The sequence below is a fragment of the Poromitra crassiceps genome (genome assembly GCF_964638095.1).
Source record: "Poromitra crassiceps genome assembly, chromosome: 16".
NCBI lineage: Eukaryota > Metazoa > Chordata > Actinopteri > Beryciformes > Melamphaidae > Poromitra > Poromitra crassiceps.
Window position 1 is genome coordinate 19,055,408 of NC_139645.1, and position 21,728 is coordinate 19,077,135.

General features: G+C 42.2%; 2 protein-coding genes across 2 annotated transcripts in view; one reads left to right on the forward strand and one right to left on the reverse strand.

Moving 5' to 3' along the window:
- Positions 1–8,989: 8,989 nt before the first annotated feature.
- On the reverse strand, positions 8,990–12,006 carry LOC310791492 (zinc finger BED domain-containing protein 4-like; the record flags this gene model as incomplete). Its single annotated transcript, XM_083653170.1, has 4 exons — positions 8,990–9,430; positions 9,787–10,103; positions 10,457–10,905; positions 11,773–12,006. 4 exons carry the CDS (start codon positions 12,004–12,006, stop codon positions 9,066–9,068), a joined length of 1,365 nt encoding a protein of 454 aa, XP_083509296.1. The 3' UTR covers positions 8,990–9,065.
- Positions 12,007–13,615: 1,609 nt separating this feature from the next.
- Positions 13,616–21,728, forward strand: part of LOC310791493 (NACHT, LRR and PYD domains-containing protein 12-like) — a gene marked incomplete at its 5' end in the record, with an annotated part of 113,488 nt that continues 105,375 nt past the window's right edge. Inside the window, 2 exons of the mRNA XM_083653171.1 lie at positions 13,616–13,683; positions 16,476–16,595. Of these exons, the coding sequence (XP_083509297.1) occupies positions 13,616–13,683; positions 16,476–16,595 (188 nt within the window). The remainder of the gene's footprint in view (positions 13,684–16,475; positions 16,596–21,728) is intronic.

Consider the following 21,728-nt stretch of genomic DNA (forward strand, 5'->3'; position numbering starts at 1 on the left):
TGTGCCACTGTTCTGTAAGATGTACATGTGTATCTGTTCTGTTATAAATCACTGTATGGCAGGAAACACTGTGAAATTAAGAAGCTATTTGTACTTAAATATCGTGAATTTCAGTTTAAGTTTCCATTTGATACTCTCTATTTTGCATAGCGAATACTGTGATATTCAGAAGCTAAATTCAGTTTGTAATTGCTGATAAGTCATAGTTGGTAACTATTGACGTGTTGGATTGAAGCTGTTGTTTTTGTTTTTTATTGTCAGGGTGGTTGTTCTTAAGAGAGAGGGATATGTGGTATAGCCTTGTAAATTAATTCCTATATCATCCCAGTAGGTGGCGGTATCACCCTACTAGACTAGGCTGAATGTATGTACATGCGCACTGCACTTGGCTTGACATAGTTCAGTAAAGAACCTCTCGTCTTGTTAACGCTACGCTGCTTGGTAGTCTCGTTCTTCCTCATACAATACAACAATTTCCTTAATGTTAATGCACCAAAAAAATAAAAAAAATAAAATAAAGAAAAATAAAGATTGTTCACACAAGTCCCAAACCTTCAAGTGCAAGTCAAGTCTCAAGTCTTTGAGGACAAGTCTCAAGTCAGGCCTCAAGTCACTGTGTGTACGTGACTTAAGTGCGACTTAAGTATAATAGCTATAATACTCAAGTATAGTAACCTAATGGTTCAGCTAACGCTATAATCAGGAGAGACCATAGAACATTTCACTCAGACCAAAAAAAAAAAAAATCTTCAAATCCACATTTTTTTTTAACGTTTTGGTCCGAGTGAAATGTTATGCGATCTCTCCTGTTTCTAAATATATCTGTACCGTTTGGTTTGAAATGTATATGGGAAAATAAATGGCGGATGAAAATCTCTGGTACAGTGCTGAAGCAGGAAGTGACGTTCACTTTGGCTCTCTAGTATTTGTAGTTTCCTGGTTCTACAGGTGGCAGGAACGTGGCTGGGGTGGGTGGTGGGGGCATTGGGTGGTCAATCCGCTCTTACTAACATGTTTTTGAGGTTGGGGGGTCATTTAAAAACGATCCGGGGTGGCTGGTCCAGATGTCCTCTTAGAGCTGGGTCTGTGGAAATAAGATGCCAGTTTTTATTGATAGCTGCACACATAGCTTTTGCTAGTGGTGAGCATTGAATAGCACAGGTAATCCTGTTGTCTGTGGTTCTGGGCCTGGTGGTGTTGAGACACTCAGATTGTGTGAGGAGATTGAAGCAGTTGGAGGCTTGGGTCACCCATTTTCTTCACCAAAGCTCTGCCACACCCAGTTCACCCAGCACAGTGTGCCTACTGGAACTCATCGAATTGCTGTTGACCAACAATTCTTTCATGTTCAGTAATTATTTTTTTCCTGCAGGTTTCCTGGGTTCAGCAGCGTGGGCTCTAAGATGTCCCCTAGTTTTGCTTCACTTTACGTTGGACTCATGGAGCAGGAAATCATCAGGAACCCTGAGAAGAACCCTTTTCTACAATTCATCTCAACTTACAAAAGGTACATTGATGATGTCTTCTTTATATGGACCTCCACAGAGGAGAAGCTGACAGAGTTTCACCATTTCATGAACACTCAGAAGAATGCACATCTCAAATTCACAATGGCTCATGACCACTCTAAAATGAACTTTCTGGACATTTTGATCATGAATGACAATGGAAAGCTAAGCACTAGCCTGTACAGAAAACCCACTGACAGAAACTCACTTTTACATGGACAGTCATTTCACCCCACACCCCTCAAGAAAAGTCTCCCTGTGTCCCAGTTTAACAGAATACACCGTATCTGTAGCTCAGACACAGACTACCACAAACACAAAACACACCTGGAGAACACATTTCTCAATAGAGGGTACGAAAAAGGCGGGCAATGATCTAATGCAGGAACGCATTCGTTACTTGGAATAACTGTAATATAATTACTGTTTTGGAAATTGTAATGCCTTATATTACTTTGTTACTGAAAAGTAACTAATTACAGTAACACGTTACTGCCCAACACTGCTCCTCTGTATAGAGAGCCAAAGTGGAACGTCACTTCCTGCTTCAGCAATCAGCACTGTACCAGAGGTTTTCATCCGCCATTTATTTTCCCATCAACATTTCATAAAATGCTTATAAAAAGAGTTTTACTGGTTCAAACCAAATGGTACAGATATATTTAGAAACAGGAGAGATCGCATAACATTTCACTTGGACCAAAACTAAAAAAACATTGAAAAAATATTTTCTTCAAACCCGACTTTTTTTTAACATTTTGGCCTAAGTGAAATGTTATGCGATCTCTCCTGTTTCTAAATATATCTGTACCATTTGGTTTGAACCAGTAAAACTCTTTTTATAAGCATTTTACGAAAATGTCGATGGGAAAATAAATGGCAGATGAAAATCTCTGGTACAGTGCTGAAGCAGGAAGTGACGTTCACTTTACCTCTCTATAGGCTACCCGCTGAACAGCTGTGTGTTGAGGTGGCGTTCAGCTCACACAAAGCACATTTTGAAAGGAAGTGCAACTTCCTTGTGTCACAGTTAGACAGAATCCATTTTGACAGAGCAGAGCAGGAGGGACACGGCTAAAGCAGCGTGAGTGTTATTACAACATTACTCTTTTTATTCAGGGATTAAACTATAGTCACCTTTAGGTGACACAGTCACCTTTTTGATAACAAAATATGGCACTTATGCTAAGTGCCATATATATGCTAAGTGGTTTCCGAGTGGTTTTGTGTCTCTGCCCTGGCTGATAACTGTCATCTTTTTCCACTGTCTGAGTTCACATCTGTTGATTGTAAAAGTCTCTGAGTCAGTTGTTACTGATCGTAGGTCTTCTCCTGCGTTCACCTGCCTCTTTTCCTCTCTCTCAAAGTAACGCTCATAGAAAAGATGTAACAGTGAGATAATGGCGTCAGTAAAACACCGAGAGAAGTTGACGTGGGCGGTGTCCCTGTACTTCACAGAAGACTGACATGACGCAGTGTATTAAACCGTTAAATTAACCCAGTTTTATTCCATCTGTGTGTCTGAGACTCTGCGAGATGAGCCTCTTTCAGTCACATGACTCCTCATAAAGAGAGAAACGGCTTGTTGACTTTCTGCAGACAGATCAGGACTTCAGAGCGGGGTGGGAAACTAATCTGCTTCATATTATATTAGGCCTACAGAGGGCCTACTGTAGCCTACATGCGTCGACTTGCCTACAGAGTCTGACTGGTCCGCGTGTGTTGTGTCATCCGCCTGTCGTCTCTGACTGAGGGCGGGCAGATTTCTCATAAACCAACAGTTTCACTGAAATCTGTGGATACCGTGTGTGAAGTGTTGTTCTTTGTCTAAACACTTATAATTAGAGGCGAGAGGCGACTGTTCCACTTAGCATTGCTCTTGTTTATTTTCAGCATGACAGGTCTGTTTTACTCTGCACGTACGTCTCACGTAAAGTACCACGTGCCGCCTTTGCGTCACTGTCGTAAAACCTTGAACCGGCTTACACCACATCTCCCCCTTTAAGTTCGGGGTTTTACTTACTGTATATTATTATTATTTCTGAACATTACAGTAGTTAAACACATTTCTTCTTGAACCATCAGAACAACATTATGACTTAAGCAATCCCTCTAAACAACAAAAAAAAACATCCCCAGTTCACAACTGTCTGTCTTTTTTCTTCTTCTTTTCTTCTTCTTTCTAAGCTAACAGGGTAGTGGGTGGACTACCACGCCCTGATGGAATGGGATGGGGAATATTCTGCCCCTTGTTGCTCCATAACTAGTAGGTCAACTTGACGGCGGGTTTCACAACACGCCCCTGAGCGTGTCATTACAACTCTGGGTGGCAGTGTCACAGCAGCAGTCCCTTTTTCAGCTCGTGCAGGACTAGTGGACAACTGTGTTTTTTAGCTCGTGCAGGACTAGTGGACCACTGTGTTTTTCAGCTCGTGCAGGACTAGTGGACCACTGTGCGATGACGCCGCTATCTGGCTGTGTGTAGATTGTCTCTGTTTGAGTGTCATTTTGTTCCTGGTTGACGATCTGCAGATGGCTGCGGTTTCGTCTGGTGATGTTTCCTTGTGGCGTTTTCACAACAAACGACCGTGGTGTGGAACTGGCAGCCTGTATGACCCCAGTCCCTCTCCAGTCCTTCTGTGTCTATCTTGAGTCATACTCTGTCACCCACACCCAAGGCAGGGAGTGGCTTTGCAGAATATCTCCTGTTGTAAGTGCTTTCGTATGCCTGCTTAGCCTTTACATCATTCTGCCTCACTTTAGACAGGTCGGGCCAGGCTGGTTTCAGCTGGTGGTTGAGCTTTGGTACTGTGGTTCGTAGTCTCCTTCCCATAAGAAGTCTGGCTGGGCTCTCCTTGGTTGGCTCTGTAGCTGTATCTCTATAGCTCAGGAGAGCTAGCTGAGGGTTTGGTTGTCTCAGGATGCTTTTAGCTGTCCTGACGGCACGCTCGGCCATCCCGTTTGCTTGGGCATAGTACGGGCTTGATGTAGTTTGCTGGATGTCATACTTAGACGTGAAGTCCTTGAATTGCTGTGAGGTGGATTGCGGGCCGTTATCGGTTATTAGCTCTTCAGGTATCCCGAACCGTGCAAATATGCTCAGCAGCTTGCTTATCACGGCTTCACTCGTGGTCTTGGTTAGACGTAGTATTTCCAGCCATCTTGAATAGTTGTCTGCAACTACTAGGAAATTCTTTCCTTTGAATTCACACAAATCAGCAGTGAGTTTCTGCCAAGGGAGCTCCGGCATTGGTGTTGTGATGAGTGGCTCCCGGTGCTGGCTAGGTTTGTGCTCGTTGCAGTGTGAGCGTGATGACACTTTTTCCTTTACTGCTTGTTATGCCCGGCCTAAGGGACACCAAACATAACATAAAAAAGTGAACCACCCTTTTCTCCTCTCCCAAAGATGACCATGCCAGAGAGGTTTTGCACTCCACAACAATGTTGTTTTAATTAAGAATGACAGTATAGAGCATCAGGGTGAGAATTCCCAACATAATAAACAAAACCTATTTTAAAGGACTAATCTTACCTGCAAACAAAACCCCCCCAAACAAACAACAGGCACCTTACCTGAATAACTAATATTAAACACAGGAGAAAACAACTAAAGAAAATCAGGGCTTCTCACCCCTACATATACTGTCATAAGGACTGCTTTTAAGATAAAAGGTAAGCCAGGTTACAATCACCCATTTACCAGCTAGGCTAACAAAGAAGTGGCTAAAGCTAGCTCTTGGCATGTGGCACAGGCTGGTTGGGAGCAGGAAAGGAGAGAGTGAGGAGGCCTCGGCACAGCCCCCTTTTTAAAGCCGGCCCGCATCCGTCTCCAACCAATCACCAGCATCGTCTGTGATGATCACCAGCAGCACCTGCAGCAAGAACTCAGGAGTACACTGGAGAGCTCCACGCCAGGCAGGGAGGGAGAACACAGCACATCAGGATACAAAATACACATAATGATCCCCTGGGTCATAACACTGCTTGGATTATCTTTGGCCACCAGATGGCATCTTTGTATCTTTCTCTACATTTGTTTAAGCCTTGATGTCCATGGTGGATCCTCTCTATCATCTCTGCTCTCAAGCTTTGTGGAATCACAATCTGATTTGCTCTTTTTAACAGTCCATTGTGTTATGTCAGACTACTTCTCTCCATGAAATAGTCCATGGCTGGCCTTGCGACTTTTCTTACATATTGTGGCCAACCCGAGCTTATGTAGGGTCTGACCCACTGCAGGGAGTCGTCCTTTTCTGTCTCTGCCTTTATCCTTACTGTGTTCTGTTTCTCTTCGATGGCGTCTACATATGCTTGGACGTCCTCACTCAGTCCGGTATCGTCTTCTTTGGACTCTGGGTGCCTTGATAGCACGTCTGGCACTATCAGGTTTTTACCTGGGATGTACTCAGCGACGGGGTTGAACTTCATGAGACGAATCAGTAGTCGCTGGCATCTCAGCAGCGTTTTGTCTAAGTCTCTGTAGTTGATGAGCGTCACCAGTGGTTTGTGGTCAGTTTGTAGTCTGTAGCTCTCCAGACCACACAGATAGAGATAGAACTTATCTGGAGCCCAGACACTGGCAAGACACTCTTTTTCTATTTGAGCGTATTTCTTTTCCGCGTTGTTGAGTGTACGAGAGCAATACGCAACTGGTTTGAGTTTGCCTCCATGGTCTTGCAGTAGTACTCCTCCTAGGCCGTAACTGGATGCATCTGCACCTACTACAGTAGGTAGCTTTGGGCCGTAATACTGGATTACTGATTCTGAGGATATTAGTGTCTTTACCTTCTCAAAGGTTTCCTCTTGTTGCGGCCCCCACATCCATGCTACACTTGTCTTTAACAGCTCGTTAAGAGGGTGTAGAATTGCAGACAAATTAGGTATGTATCTACCGACATAATTCACTAGACCAAGCACACTTTTCAACTCTGACACATTTGTGGTTGTTCTCAGGGCGTTGATTGCTGACACCCTCTGTGGGCTTGGTGCTACGCCCTCCTTGCTGATAACTTGGCCTAAAAAGTGGAGACAGCTTTGTCTTATCTTACACTTTTGGCGGTTTAGCTTCAGGCCAGATTTCTGGATGGTTTGCATTACTTTTTCTAGACGTCGGTCATGTTCTTCCATAGTGGTGCCAAACACCAAAATATCGTCCATGTAGACGGCAGTGCCCTCATGGTTCTCTAACAGCTCCTCCATCTTTCTTTGAAATATTTCTTCCTTTTGTGACTTGGATTTTGGCTAGGAACTAGTGATGGGAATTAGGGCTCTTTGAAGCGAGCCGGATCTTATGGCTCCGTCCCTTTCTGAGAGCCGTTCAAAATAGCGGCTCCTCATTCCTAATTTTTTTTTTAGGGGGCGGGCACTAGCCTACTGTTGGTCTGCGAAATCACTAGGATAATGATATGGTACGATTTGGATCAGATTTGATCTTAGACCCACCACTATTTCATTTGGCATCTGTGGACTGCAGCAGCATTACATTTACTCATAGTATGTCCAGACCTAATGTCAATGATCTGCATTGTAAACATGACACAAGGTGACACATTATCCATCTGCTTAGTCAGTGAATTTACTTCTTCTATGAAATGTGTTGTGTCAATAAAGTTGGCTTTCCTCGAATGAAATTCATGCAACACTTCGCTGCTCAGAAAGTCGGCAGATGCACTCCGCGGCATAGCCCGTTTTGATATTAAGCTGAGTCCGCCCACCCAGGCCAGTTACAGCATGCGCCGGTAGGACTAACGAGTGCACCTATCCTCCCTGCTCAGTGGACTAGCAGAGGGATGGAGGGAGGTCTAGCCTGTGTGTTTGGTGGGGAGCGGCAGGCAGTGAAATTTAGGCACAACATTAAAATGAACGGCTCTCAAGTAGGACTCGGTTCCCTTCGTTCATAGCAAAGAGCCGTTCAATAGATTCGGATCGTTCGCAAACGTCACATCACTACTAGGAACTGTCCTTTATGACTTACTTTTCCTCCCGGGCTATCCAGCTTAGTCGTTACTGGTGTTAGTTTTGGTTGGTATGTGGCTTAATTTAGTTGTGGCTGCACCAGAATCTATTTTGAAGTTGACTGCAGTCCTGCATATCACTAGTGTGGTGCTCCATGGTGGCTCTGCATCAGTGATGACTTCATCCACTGTTGTATTATTCTCTGTTAGCTGTTTCATTTATTGAGCCAAGGAACAAGTCATCTACTTTCTCACTCACTTCTTGGACTTGTCTGGTTTTGCATTTTTTTTTAGCAAAATGGCCAATTTTGTGGCACTTATTCCTTATCCTTAGCTGGGCACATATCTCTGTTATGCATGCGACCACATCTGCCACAATCCCTCCTCTCGCTTTGTTTATTTCCTCCTGCCGCTCCTGTGTTATTTCTCCACTTACTTTTGTAAGGCTTCGTTTTTACTTCATCCATGTTTCTTGAAGCGCCCGTGTCACTGTTCTGAAGCTTTACTAACTCCGAGTGCCTAGCCATGTCGGCTGCTTTCTTCAGAGTTAGGTCACTGGTCATCTGTAGTTTCAGTGAAAGATCCTTGTCCCGGATTCCAATCACAAGTCTGTTACGTATCTCCTCCTCCTTTTCGGAGAAGTCGCAGTACGCTGCCAGGTCGTACAGGTGCCTTATGTATTGTTCGACAGACTCTCCCGTCTCTTGCGGGAGTGGAAACGTGCTCGCTCCAATATCACGTTACGCTTCGGCACGAAAATGTCCATCAAACAGTGCCAACAACACGAGGTCGTATGCATTAACATCATCTCCTTCTAAGCCGAATGATTTATACACTTGTTCAGCTTCTGGTCCCATGGAGTATATCAGCGCACAAACTTGGACGTCTTTTGCCTCTTTATTTAGCTTCGTCGCAACCCGGCAGAGATGGGAAAAGTACTGACATTCTGTACTTGAGTAGAAGTACAGTTACTTGTGTAAAAAACTACTCTGGTAAAAGTAGAAGTACTGATTCAATTATTTTACTCAAGTAAAAGTAAAAAAGTACAGGCTCTGAAATGTACCCAACGAGTAAAAGTAAAAGTATTTTTACCGTATCTTTCTGAATGACTGAGCCTCACATCAAAGAATATAATTTTGATGATAAAAGATCCCCTACAAATGTTTTACACATCTTAAAACTCTACTCTCTTTAAATGGTGTCCTATGGTTTTTCCACACAAACCCCCCCCATTAAAATCACATCTAGTCCTCCCTCATTAATATTTCCATGATATATGAATGTGCAAATAGTTAGACAAGTTTAACTGCTGGATACAAGGTGTCCCTTACAAAGTGCAGTATCACAATACTTGAGACTGATACGATACTGATACCTAATGGATAAGAAACTGAATGTCCACAAGATTGATCACATTCACAAATTCAAGTTTTATTATTATTTATTTACTGTCTCTGGTGTTAGTACACCACCATATTCCAGATTAGCTGAATAAAAAAAATAGCAGCCATGTAAACATTGCACTTGCGGTGATGAACAGGTGAGACGTGTGCTCTAGGCTCTGCAGGACTGGCAGTCTGGAACAGTACACTACTCAGGAGGACTACCAAAATCTTTTGTTTAGCTTCAGCAGAAGCTGGTTCTCAAAGTTCTTTGAACTAATGCGTGCTCGTTTCGGGCGAAAAATCAGTCCTGCAGTGCTAAAAAGCCTCTCACAGGCAGCTGAGGCAGGTAGCGCTGTGTTGAGTTTGAGAGACAAGTGGCACACTGCGGGGAAAGATTTGAGGACATCCATGGTATTAGCTGGAGAGGCCAGGTAGGACTCGAGCTGCTTGGTGTTTTCATGAGTGTTACCCTGCTTGTTGATGATGGAAAAGAAGTCCTCCTCTTCTGAAGACAGGGAACGGGAAGTGTCACTTGACTGGACCGTGGGTTGCTCCTTCAGATGGCTCTTGATGTAGTCAAGGCCTATGGAATACAAAACCAATGGATTTAAGCATATTCCCAATGAAATCGCCATTGTAATACCTAGATAAAAATAGAATTTAGATCATGGAGTCTATAAAACATTTATTTATTTGGAGTCTATAAAATATTTATTTATATTAACACAATTTTAATGCCAAAATGTTTTTAAAAATTACTTTTGATACACATACATGAGGGTTATTTTAAGATTGTAGTTATGTTGTCACAAGTGAATTATGTGACGTTTACTTGGTATTACAGGAAACAATTTCTCATTATGTTATGAAACTTCAAATGCCAAAATGTCCTATTATCATAAATAAATGAAAAAGCATAAAGCATGGTGCAACACTCACCACGTTTTAGGATGCCATCATCACTTGTCCAGCATGTCCTGAACTTGGGGACAAGGATGGCCGCAGCAATGAGCTCTGGATCAGCAAGCATCTCTCCGAAACGCCTTTCAAGTCCTGCTTGAAGAGCATCCACCAATGGCCCACAGTACTTGGAGGAGATTCGGAGTTGCTGGAGCTTGGACTTGAGTAGTGTTATTGTAGGTACAAGCCATCCCATCTGCACATTGGCCTCTCCCTGAAGGACATCCAGCGCCTTTGCAACTGGGCTCATGGTCTTTGCATATTCTCCGAGAAATGCAATTTCAGCAGGAGTGAGCCTGTCAAGTAACAAACAAAGAAACAAACATGAATACAATGAACTGCTTTATTGTTCCTGTTAAGAACCCAGGATTTATAATTTTTCTAGGTGTGTGTGTGTGTGTGTGTGTGTGTGTGTTGGGGGGGTATTTCTGGATGATATTATTTAATCTATATGAATATGAGCATGTCAACACACACTCTAGTACTATATTTTATTAAAAGTAATGTGAATAATGCATAGCACTTTTCATACATAGTGCAAAAGTGCTGATTACAAAATAGGACATTTTAATCTGTCAGTAAAGAGACATAAATTGAGGAATATTTCCTCATCCAGTCAATCAGTTTTCAAGATAACAGTGGTACTCACATGGGAATTTTGAGTGCGCTGCACACAGCTGTAATGGCTGCTTCTCCTTGATCTTTAATGATCCTTATGATCCTCTCCACGGCGAAGAAGAGAGAATTCCACCTTGTGTCATTTGGCCTCACTAGCTGCAGCTTGCATCTTTTTTGTATGATCTCTGCAGCTATGGTGGATCTAGCACTCTTGTTCCAGAGACTCTGGCACTTTGCAAACGCTGAACGAGAGAGCTTCTTATAGACTGCATTGGCATTTGCTGCTGACACATCAACTGTTGACACCAGGTTTAGAAGGTGGCAGGCACAGCGATGGTGCTTTGGCAGTTGGTATTCCGTGCCATCATCTTCATCCAACAGGGTGCCCGCTTCAACAAACTCAACCGACGCATTTTCCCCCTCTTCCTCTTCTTCTTCACTGCTTTCGATTTCTCCTCCTGTTTGACTTGGCCCTGCCCCCTGAAATGGCCGTGCTGCATTATTGTTTTCATCCTCACCATAGATTCGAAAAGCTTTTATAAAATTGGACCCATTATCAGTGGTTGTGCGTACAATCTTCTCACTGATACTGTACTCTGTATGTATGTCAGTCAGAGCACGAGCAAGCACATTAAAGCTATGTGAGCCTTCAAGTTGTTTGCATGATAGAGCAGCAGAGCATCTCTCCAGTGTTACAGGCTCTATCCAATGTGCTGTGACACCGATGAAACCCCGTCTGTGTGCTGTCCAACAATCTGTGGTGGTGGCGATGAACTCAACCTTACTCATGGCATCCTTTAGATTATTCTTCATTTCCTGTGTTGCTTTCTCCACTTTGTTTTTCACTGTACCACGAGACATTACAGCCACCTGGGTAGGTGATGCACGAGAGCTTTAAAGCCCGGCTGTTCCACAACACTGAGAGGCTGCAGACCTTGAATGACAAAGTTAATGATGGCATCATCAACACTTTTCTGTGACACTTTCTTCTTGCTATCACACAGTTTAAGCTGTTTGGATGATGAAGGGCCTTCCTCTGGCTTCAAAGATTTCCTTTTTTGAGTAGTGAGCTTTGTGTACTTCTCCAGGTGATTCACATGCTTTCTCTAGTGGCAGAGAGAGAGAAACACACAGAGAGAGTAACGTTAGTACGTTAGTTAACATACCATACTTTCTTAACTAACTATACATGTGTACATATGTAGCTATATAACAACACAGCTTAGCATTCGTGTGTTAGCTAACTATGTTGCTAAAACACGAATGCTATCATTAGAAATGGCGCATGTTCCCATAGCATTGCTAACATTACATTAAGCATAGCAGAAAAGATGCAGTAATGATTACCTTTATGTGTTTCTTCAAATTTGACGGGGAGTTCTTGTAGGCCAGCAGTTCGTGGTGTTTAGGTTTACACAAGAGACAGCTCATTCGCCACAAATCTTTCTTTGATCCGACAAGTGTGAACATGTCCTGTAAGTAAGGCCATGGGTGGGTAATGGCTTGTTGCTGCTCGTCGGTCTCGGACTCTACAACTCCAACCTCTGTGTCAGCGTCACTTTCTTCGGCGTCGCTCATCATGTTATTGAAGTCGCAGACGCTACCTATTTCTCAAGTATCGTATCTCTCTCTATTTTATCTCACGTCTTTTTTCGTTGTCTGTTTGTTTGGCAGGGCGCAGGCAGCGTGTGTCAGTCTCCCGAACATCCGTGTTTCTTTTCCTTTTGCTTCTTTGTCCACGCCCCTTAAGAGATCATCGAGCCAATGAGGTTTCATAATACTGACAGAGAGGCTGAGAGAGCCAATCACAAGCAGACATCTACGGCACAGGAGGAGTGCCAAGTCATACTATTGGCGGAGCTGGAATGAGCTTTTATCTATGTTCTCCCGTTTCTACTCGTTTTTAAATTAGTTTCTCATGCAGTTAAACAAAAGTAACGAACCTCAGGAACCTGTTTTGAAAATGTACACAAGTAAAAGTACAGATACTTGTGTTAAAATGTAACGAGTAAAAGTAAAAAGTCGTCAGAAAATTAATTACTCAAGTAAAGTACAGATACTCGAAAAATCTACTTAAGTACAGTAACGAAGTATTTGTACTTCGTTACTTCCCATCTCTGCAACCCGGTACCTTGCAAATCGTTGCTTCCAATCCGGCCAGTCTTCCGGCTTGGCGAAGTTGAACTGGTCCGGAGCCGAAAACGTTGCCATTTTTTCAAGCTTTAGCCTCCGACAAACTCTCTTCCGAGTACTTGTACCATGTCTGCGTCACTTCTGACACCATGTGAAGTGTTGTTCTTTGTCTAAACACTTATAATTAGAGGCGAGAGGCGACTGTTCCACTTAGCATTGCTCTTGTTTATTTTCAGCATGACAGGTCTGTTTTTACTCTGCACATGTCTCACGTAAAGTGCCACGTGCCGCCTTTGCGTCACTGTCGTAAAACCTTGAACCGGCTTACGCCACACCGTGTGTGACCACAGAGGGGCGCTGATGCACCTGTTCTACAGATTTCAGCACCTGACTGACAGTATCCCACCCGACACTACAGCCAGCTGAGGATCTGCTTGAAGATGCAATTCTCATTCAAGACAAGTGTTGATAAAAAAACCAGTAATGAATGAAGCTAGAATAAAATTGTGTGTGTGTGTGTGTGTGTGTGTGTGTGTGTGTGTGTGTGTGTGTGTGTGTATGTGTATGTATGTGTGTGTGTGTGTGTGTGTGTGTGTGTGTGTGTGTGTGTGTGTGTGTGTGTGTGTGTGTGTGTGTGTGTGTGTGTGTGTGTGTGTGTGTGTGTGTGTGTGTCACATTGAAATAGCACGGTGGTCAGTAAGAGCGGTGCGGTGGGGGTTGGTGGCCAGACGTTTGCCTTCAATGTCAGCGACCGGAGTTCGATTCCCAGCGTTTCTAAACAATGAGTCACATAAAAAAACACACACATGACCAAACCATTTCCCTAACCTGAACCAAGTTGTTTTAATTGCCTAAATTTAACCGTTTACCCCCCCCCCCCCAGTATAGGCCAACTGGTTTACCTCTGAGACTGACTGAAGTGTACAAGTGAGAAAATAACTAAAGCTTATTTGTATAACACCTTTCACAGATACAAGATCACAAAGTCCAGAAGATGAGGAAGGAGGAGGAGGAAGAGGAGGACAGAGCAGAGTCTCCAGTACCCAGCTGTCTGCCTATGAAGACTGACTGGTCTAAAGATGAACCTCCATCCTTCAGTAATGAACCTGGACCTTCAGACACAAGGTAAGAGCACTGTTATACTGTAATGAAGAAATGTTATTTGATAAACTACACTATTCTACTGTAGAAGAAGGTGCTCATGCAGGGGCGTATGCAGAAATTGAATTATAGGTGGGCCTGGATCAAATTGGGTGGGCCTGGATAGGAAGGGATGCAGATGCCCGGCCAAAGGCCGGGCCCACTCGGGTGGCCGGCCATAGGCCGGCCGGCCGAAAAATTTGACGTGTTATTTTACTAAAAATAATGCATTTGACCATCATTTCAAGTAGAATGATACCACCCAAGCAAGAATATTTCAAGTGTTTCAAGTGCTTTACTGAAATATTTGGACCATATAATGATAATACAATTATCTCAACCTTAAAAGGTTACATATAGGTGCCAAATGTTGCATACATGAATGCTTATACTTGTGTGTATACTGTTACTTTATACAGAAATTAGAACCACTGATCCATATACTGCTGTGAGTTTAAAAAATAACAACACTGAGGCTGCTTCAAGTTTGAACAAGACGCCCTCTGGTTTATTTATCCACAGAGAGAACAAAATTCCTAGATGTCATGAAGTTGTCATGCATTAGACTCTGGAGATGATGTGCCCTGCGTTTTTACAAAAGTAACAAAACCATTGGCTAGCAATGCAGCAGCAAGTTTGCCTCTAGAAAACAACCAATTAAAAAAAAAAAAAAAAAAAAAAAAATTTGGGTGGGCCAGGGCAAGAAGTGGGTGGGCCTGTGCCTACCCAGGCCCACCCGTAGATACGCCCCTGTGCTCATGAGATACATTTCACTTCCTGGATGTGGGTCAGACCTGCTGTCAGTTTGGCTGAATTCATGGAGACATCATAAGACATTTTGTTCCCTCAATTTATTGTTTTTCATTCTTACTAATTCATCATGTTTTCACACAAAATAATTATGTTGCCACAATTAAAACGTCACATCAATCATCCCAAAAAGACGAGCCGTTGAGTTCGACCACCTCTGAAAACATGTTGCCTTTTCTTTTGATTTGCAGAGGTCAGCACCACAGACAGAGAGCAGAGTCTCCAGTACCCAGCTGTCTGTCTATGAAGACTGACCGGTCTAAAGATGATCCTCCATTCTTCAGTAATGGACCTGGACCTTCAGACACAAGGTAAGAGGACTGTTATACTGTAATGAAGAAATGTTATTTGATAAGCTAGACTATTGTAGTGAAAACTACAGAGACCAGGAGTGACCATAGGGAGAAAAAAAACACATTTTATGGAGGACAAGATATAGAAGAAGGTGCTCATGAGATACATTTCACTTCCTGGATGTGGGTCAGACCTGCCATCAGTTTGGCTGGATTCATGCACACAGAAGACATTTTATTCCCTCAATTTTTTGTTTTTCGTTCCTCCTAATTCATAATGTGTGCACACAAACTAATTATACAATTAAAACCTCACATCAATTATCCCAAAAAGCAGAGTCGTCGTGTTTGATCACCTCTGAAAACATGTTGCCTTTTCTTTTGATTTGCAGAGTTCAGTACCACAGGCAGAGAGCAGAGTCTTCAGTACCCAGCTGTCTGTCTATGAAGAGTGACCAGTCTAAAGATTATCCTCCTTTCTTCAGTAATGAACCTGGACCTTCAGACACAAGGTAAGAGAGGACTGTTATATGTTATACTGGGAGTTTTGCCATGAGGCTCATGCGCTGTGTACAGTGCCTCATGCCAAACGAGGAAGTAACTTCAGTTAATCTTGGTTAGATTGGTTAATCTTTGTTAGATTTTGGTGTGAGGATTTACTTTGAAAATTACAATTTCCAGTAACTTTGGAGTATTATTTCATCATGTGGTGAGTACACGACTCACAACATGTACATGTGAGTGTTTCTGGAGCTGTTGGAATGTGTATTTTTGGCGACTGAACGGAAGTAGGCAGCTGTACCATTCACTACCATTGTAGCGCTAAGCTAAGTAGCAGCGAGCACTGTACTGCTCTTTGTAGGGCACAGTGACGATAAAGGCATCCATATTCTCCATTTACTGTCGGCAATATCTTATAATCATATAATATCTCATAACTTTTCGAGATGAAACAAACAAACGGATAAACGGGAGTGAAAACATAACCTCCCAGTCAACTCTGTTGGCGGCGATAACTATAACATTTCTCAACAAAACTATCAGAATATCAAAGGACATGCATCATCTAAAAGATAACATAGAAATCAACAAATTAAGAAAATAGTAGAATATGAGGACAAAACATGAGTTGTCTGTCTTTACTAGAACTAATGATATGTATAAAACATTTGTGTTTCCAGAGGTCAGCACCACAGGCAGAGAGCAGAGTCTCCAGTACCCAGCTGTCTGTCTATGAAGAGTGACTGGTCTAGAGATGAACCTCCATTCTTCAGTAATGAACCTGGACCTTCAGACACAAGGTGAGAGGACTGTTATACTGTAATGAGGAAATGTTATTTGATAAGCTACACTATTGTAGTGAAAACTACAGAGACCAGGAGTGACCATAGGGAGAAAAAAACACATTTTATGGAGGACAAGATATAGAAGAAGGTGCTCATGAGATACATTTCACTTCCTGGATGTGGGTCAGACCTGCCGTCAGTTTGGCTGGATTCATGCACACAGAAGACATTTTATTCCCTCAATTTTGTGTTTTTCATTCCTCCTAATTCATAATGTGTGCACACAAACTAATTATACAATTAAAACCTCACATCAATTATCCCAAAAAGCAGAGTTGTTGTGTTTGATCACCTCTGAAAACATGTTGCCTTTTCTTTTGATTTGCAGAGGTCAGCACCACAGGCAGAGAGCAGAGTCTCCAGTACCCAGCTGTCTGTCTATGAAGAGTGACTGGTCTAAAGAGTATCCTATAAACTTCACTAATGAACCTGGACCTTCAGACACAAGGTAAGAGCACTGTTATACTGTAATGAAGAAATGTTATTTGATAAGCTATACTATTCTACTGTAGAAGAAGGTGCCCATGATATACATTTCACTTCCTGGATGTTCAAGATTCAAGATTCAAGATTTTTATTGTCACTCCGTAGTACAAGTATCACGTGTGAAATTCTTATGCTGTAGACTCCGTTACAACATAGTGCAAATAACAGTATAACAGTGCAAAAACAGGGCATATAGATGCAGTAAAACAAGAGAAACAACAAGCAATAACAGTAAACTTTTCCTTTTCTTTTCTAGCATAGACACCTTAAACCATAATTAAACATTCTGTTTGCACAGGTGCAAATAACATAGGCATAATTATCATATGTAATGGTAGCAGCTACTACATGATTGTTTATTTGTGTGGGAGAGGTGAGGGGTGAGGGGGAGGAGAGGAGGGGTCGTGGGGGGGAGAGGATTTGGGTCAGACCTGCTGTCAGTTTGGCTCAATTCATGCAGAAGACATTTTGTGACCTCGATTTATTGTTTTTCAATCCTGCTAATTCATCATGTTTTCACACAAAATAATTATGTTGCCACAATTGAGACGGCCATCATCCCAAAAAGCCGAGCCGTTCAGTTCGACCACCTCTGAAAACATGTTGCATTTTCTTTTGATTTGCAGAGGTCAGTACCACAGGCAGAGAGCAGAGTCTCCAGTATCCAGCTGTCTGTCTATGAAGACTGACTGGTCTAAAGATGGTCCTCTAAACTTCAGTGATGGACCTGGACCTTCAGACACAAGGTAAGAGGACTGATATATGTTATACTGGGAGTTTTGCCATGAGGCGCTGTACACAGGCGCATGCGCTGTGTACAGCGCCTCATGCCAAACGAGGAAGTAACTTTAGTTACTCTTGGTTAGATTGGTTCATCTTTGTTAGATCTCGGTGTGAGGATTTACTTTGGAAATGACAATTTCCAGTAACTTTGGATTATTATTTCATCGTGTGGTGAGTACACGAGTCACAACATGTACATGTGAGTGTTTCTGGAGCTGTTGGAATGTGTATTTTGGGTGACTGAATGGAGGTAGGCAGCTGTACCATTCACTACCATGCGCTAAGCTAAGTAGCAACAAGCGCTGTACTGCTCTTTGTAGGCGACAGTGACGAAAGGCATCCATTTTCTCCATTTACTGTCGGCAATATCTTATAATCTTATAATATCTCATAACTTTTTGAGATGAAACAAACAAACGGATAAACGGGAGTGAAAACATAACCTCCCAGTCAACTCTGTTGGCGGCGATAACTATAACATTTCTCAACAAAACTATCAGAATATCAAAGGACATGCATAATCTAAAACATAACATAGAAATCAACAAATTAAGAAAATAGTAGAATATGAGAACAAAACATGAATTTAAAGTCACTAGAACTAATAATATGTATCAAACATTTGTGTTTCCAGAGGTCAGTACCACAGGCAGAGAGCAGAGTCTCCAGTACCCAGCTGTCTGTCTATGAAGAGTGACTGGTCTAAAGATTATCCTCCATTCTTCAGTAATGAACCTGGACCTTCAGACACAAGGTAAGAGAACTGTTATACTGTAATGAGGAAATGTTATTTGATAAGCTAGACTATTGTAGTGAAAACTACAGAGACCAGGAGTGACCATAGGTAGAAAAAAACATTTTATGGAGGACAAGATATAGAAGAAGGTGCTCATGAGATACATTTCACTTCCTGGATGTGGGTCAGACCTGCCGTCAGTTTGGCTGGATTCATGCACACAGAAGACATTTTAATCCCAAAATGTTTTGTTTTTCGTTCCTCCTAATTCATAATGTGTGCACACAAACTAATTATACAATTAAAACCTCACATCAATTATCCCAAAAAGCCAAGTCGTTGTGTTTGATCACCTCTGAAAACATGTTTCCTTTTCTTTTGATTTGCAGAGGTCAGTACCACAGACAGAGAGCAGAGTCTCCAGTACCCAGCTGTCTGTCTATGAAGACCGACTGGTCTAAAGATGGTCCTCTAAACTTCACTAATGAACCTGGACCTTCAGACACAAGGTAAGAGGACTGGTATACTGTAATGAGGAAATGTTATTTGATAACCTAGACTGTTGGACTGAAAACTACAGAGACTAGGAGTGACTATAGGGAGAGAAAACACATTTTATAGAGGCCAACATATAGAAGAAGGTGCTCATGAGATACATTTCACTTCCTGGATGTGGGTCAGACCTGCTGTCAGTTTGGCTGGATTCATGCAGAAGACATTTTGTTCCCTCAATTTATTGTTTTTGTATTGTATTGTATTGTATTGTATTGTATTGTATTGTATTGTTCCTGCTAATTCATCATGTTTTCACACAAAATAATGATGTTGCCTCAATTAAAACGTCACATCAATTATCCCAAAAAGCAGAGCCGTTCAGTTCGACCACCTCTGAAAACATGTTGCCTTTTCTTTTGATTTCCAGAGGTCAGCACCACAGGCAGAGAGCAGAGTCTCCAGTACCCAGCTGTCTGTCTATGAAGACTGACTGGTCTAAAGATTATCCTCCATTCTTCAGTAATGAACCTGGACCTTCAGACACAAGGTAAGAGAACTGTTATACTGTAATGAGGAAATGTTATTTGATAAGCTACACTATTGTAGTGAAAACTACAGAGACAAGAGTGACCATAGGGAGAAAAAAAACACATTTTATGGAGGACAAGATATAGAAGAAGGTGCTCATGAGATACATTTCACTTCCTGGATGTGGGTCAGACCTGACGTCAGTTTGGCTGGATTCATGCACACAGAAGACATTTTATTCCCTCAATTTTTTGTTTTTCGTTCCTCCTAATTCATAATGTGTGCACACAAACTAATTATACAATTAAAACCTCACATCAATTATCCCAAAAAGCAGAGTCGTTGTGTTTGATCACCTCTGAAAACATGTTGCCTTTTATTTTGATTTGCAGAGATCAGCACCACAGGCAGAGAGCAGAGTCTCCAGTATCCAGCTGTCTGTCTATGAAGACTGACTGGTCTAAAGATGATCCTCCAAACTTCAGTAATGAACCTGGACCTTCAGACACAAGGTAAGAGGACTGTTATACTGGGACCTGATAAAACTGGAGTAAGCTTGATGAAGGGAAAATGTTCTGTTGTGTGATTTAAGATAGTTTCCTTCACTGTTGCATCACAATATGAGAGGACTGTGTTCATGACGCAAATCTCTGGGCCCCAATGTTTTCTTACATATTTAAAGCCCCACTCAGTAAGTTTTCCACTGCGCCCTCTGCGTGCATTAGTATCGATAACGATATCGCCGTTCAAAGTCAACAAAACACAGCGCCAGAAGCTCTATGTACATGTTTTGACATCGGGTACTCACCACGTGATGAAATAATAATCCATAGTTCCGTGAAACATCATTTTCGTAGCAAATCCGAATCGAGTTACTTCCTCGTTTTCATGAACACAGCGCTTCCGCTGTACAGCGCATGCGCGCATGGTTTTCTTTTTTCTTTTTTCTTGCTACGGGACGTGACAGACAAACTGCTTAGTCCCAGTGCTGGCCAATGGAGGGCGGTGTGGGATGAATAAAGACGAGGGTCTCCATATTAACACGTTCACTGCCAATGGCGAGTTGACTCGTCAAAAAAATTCCAACGGTTCACTGCCAATGACGAGTTGAGACGTCAAAAAAAAAAAATTTTTTTTTTACGGTGCTACGTGGATCAATGCCCCCCACGTCTCCTATAAAATTATTGGAGCTACCGAACGTGTACAACCCATTCCACCGACCCACTAAGTGGCGACAGTGCTCTCCTGACTAGAGGAAGGCAAGCAAAAAGCAGTGTGATCAAGCCATTCTCATGAAAATGGATTGGCGAAAACGCTTTCGTTTTCGCGCTGATTGCTGGCGGTGCGGGATTGCAAATTTGCATAATAGATTACGGGTGGAACACACTTTGAAACACGCAGCATAAATATGACCAGAATCGCAAAAGCTTCATCAAAGCTCTCAACCAAAACTCCAAGTAACGAGCGAGTCCATCCAGACTTCCTCAAAGAGCGGCCGCGCAGACAGGCACAGCAGCAGCAAAGCAATGAGCCTGGTGACGCCAGGTTACAGGAGCAGCAGCAACGAGCTTGTGACACGGCCGCTGCAGCCAAGAAGACACACATGGAGGGAGGAGTTGGAAGCAGAGGGGGGTTTCCTGCTGTTATGGAGGAAATTACTGTTCAAAACTATTGTTTAGATGTCTGACGTCTTACTGATGCCAAAAATGAATGGTTAAAGTGACTGTTCTATCGAATTTCACAAAAAGCCGTTTATCTCAGAATAATTTTTCTGACGCTGAAACCATGCTGTATTCAACTGCTAATGCTTACATAACTACTAACTCTACAAACTAACTCTTTTAGACAGAGAAAGCACACATTCTATTAGTTCTTTTGAGATATTGTGTGTTCACAAAATCTTAGCAGAAAAGAATCCTCGGGTCTCGAAAGATGAGCCAGAATCCTCAAAAAAACCCTCTGGCAGAACCTACCTACAGTAAAAAAAAAACGGCTGGCAGTGAATGTGTTAAAAGTCAATCTACCATGTCCTGTGACTAAAAAGCAGTTATATTTCAGTAAAAAATGTCAAAAATCTTACTGATTGGGGCTTTAAACAAAATAAACAAAATAAAAAATGATGATGTTTGGAACTATGGCACTTGGCACTTTTATGTCTGTCTACTGTCTATTGTCTGTGCCTTTTTAAAATGTAGTGACTCTCCCTGCAACCAAATCTACCTATGGGTACAAATAAAGTAACCTTGACCTTGACCTTGACTTAGAGATGGGAATGATCCAATATCGGTATGGGGTGCCGATACTGACGTAATTCACAAATTGATTGATTGAAAAGTTTATTTCTATAGGGACAGATACATAAACATAGAGCATTCACATGAAACAGTCTTTGTTATATATCCTGACATTTATAGCCTAAGCTAGTTTGCAATGTTTGTCCCTAGATGTTATAAGGCAAGTATAAAAACAAGGTACAGAATACAAAAAAAAATCTGATATCAGACTGACGTTGTTGACACAACAGCTCACTGCTGGCCACACGCATAAGACACG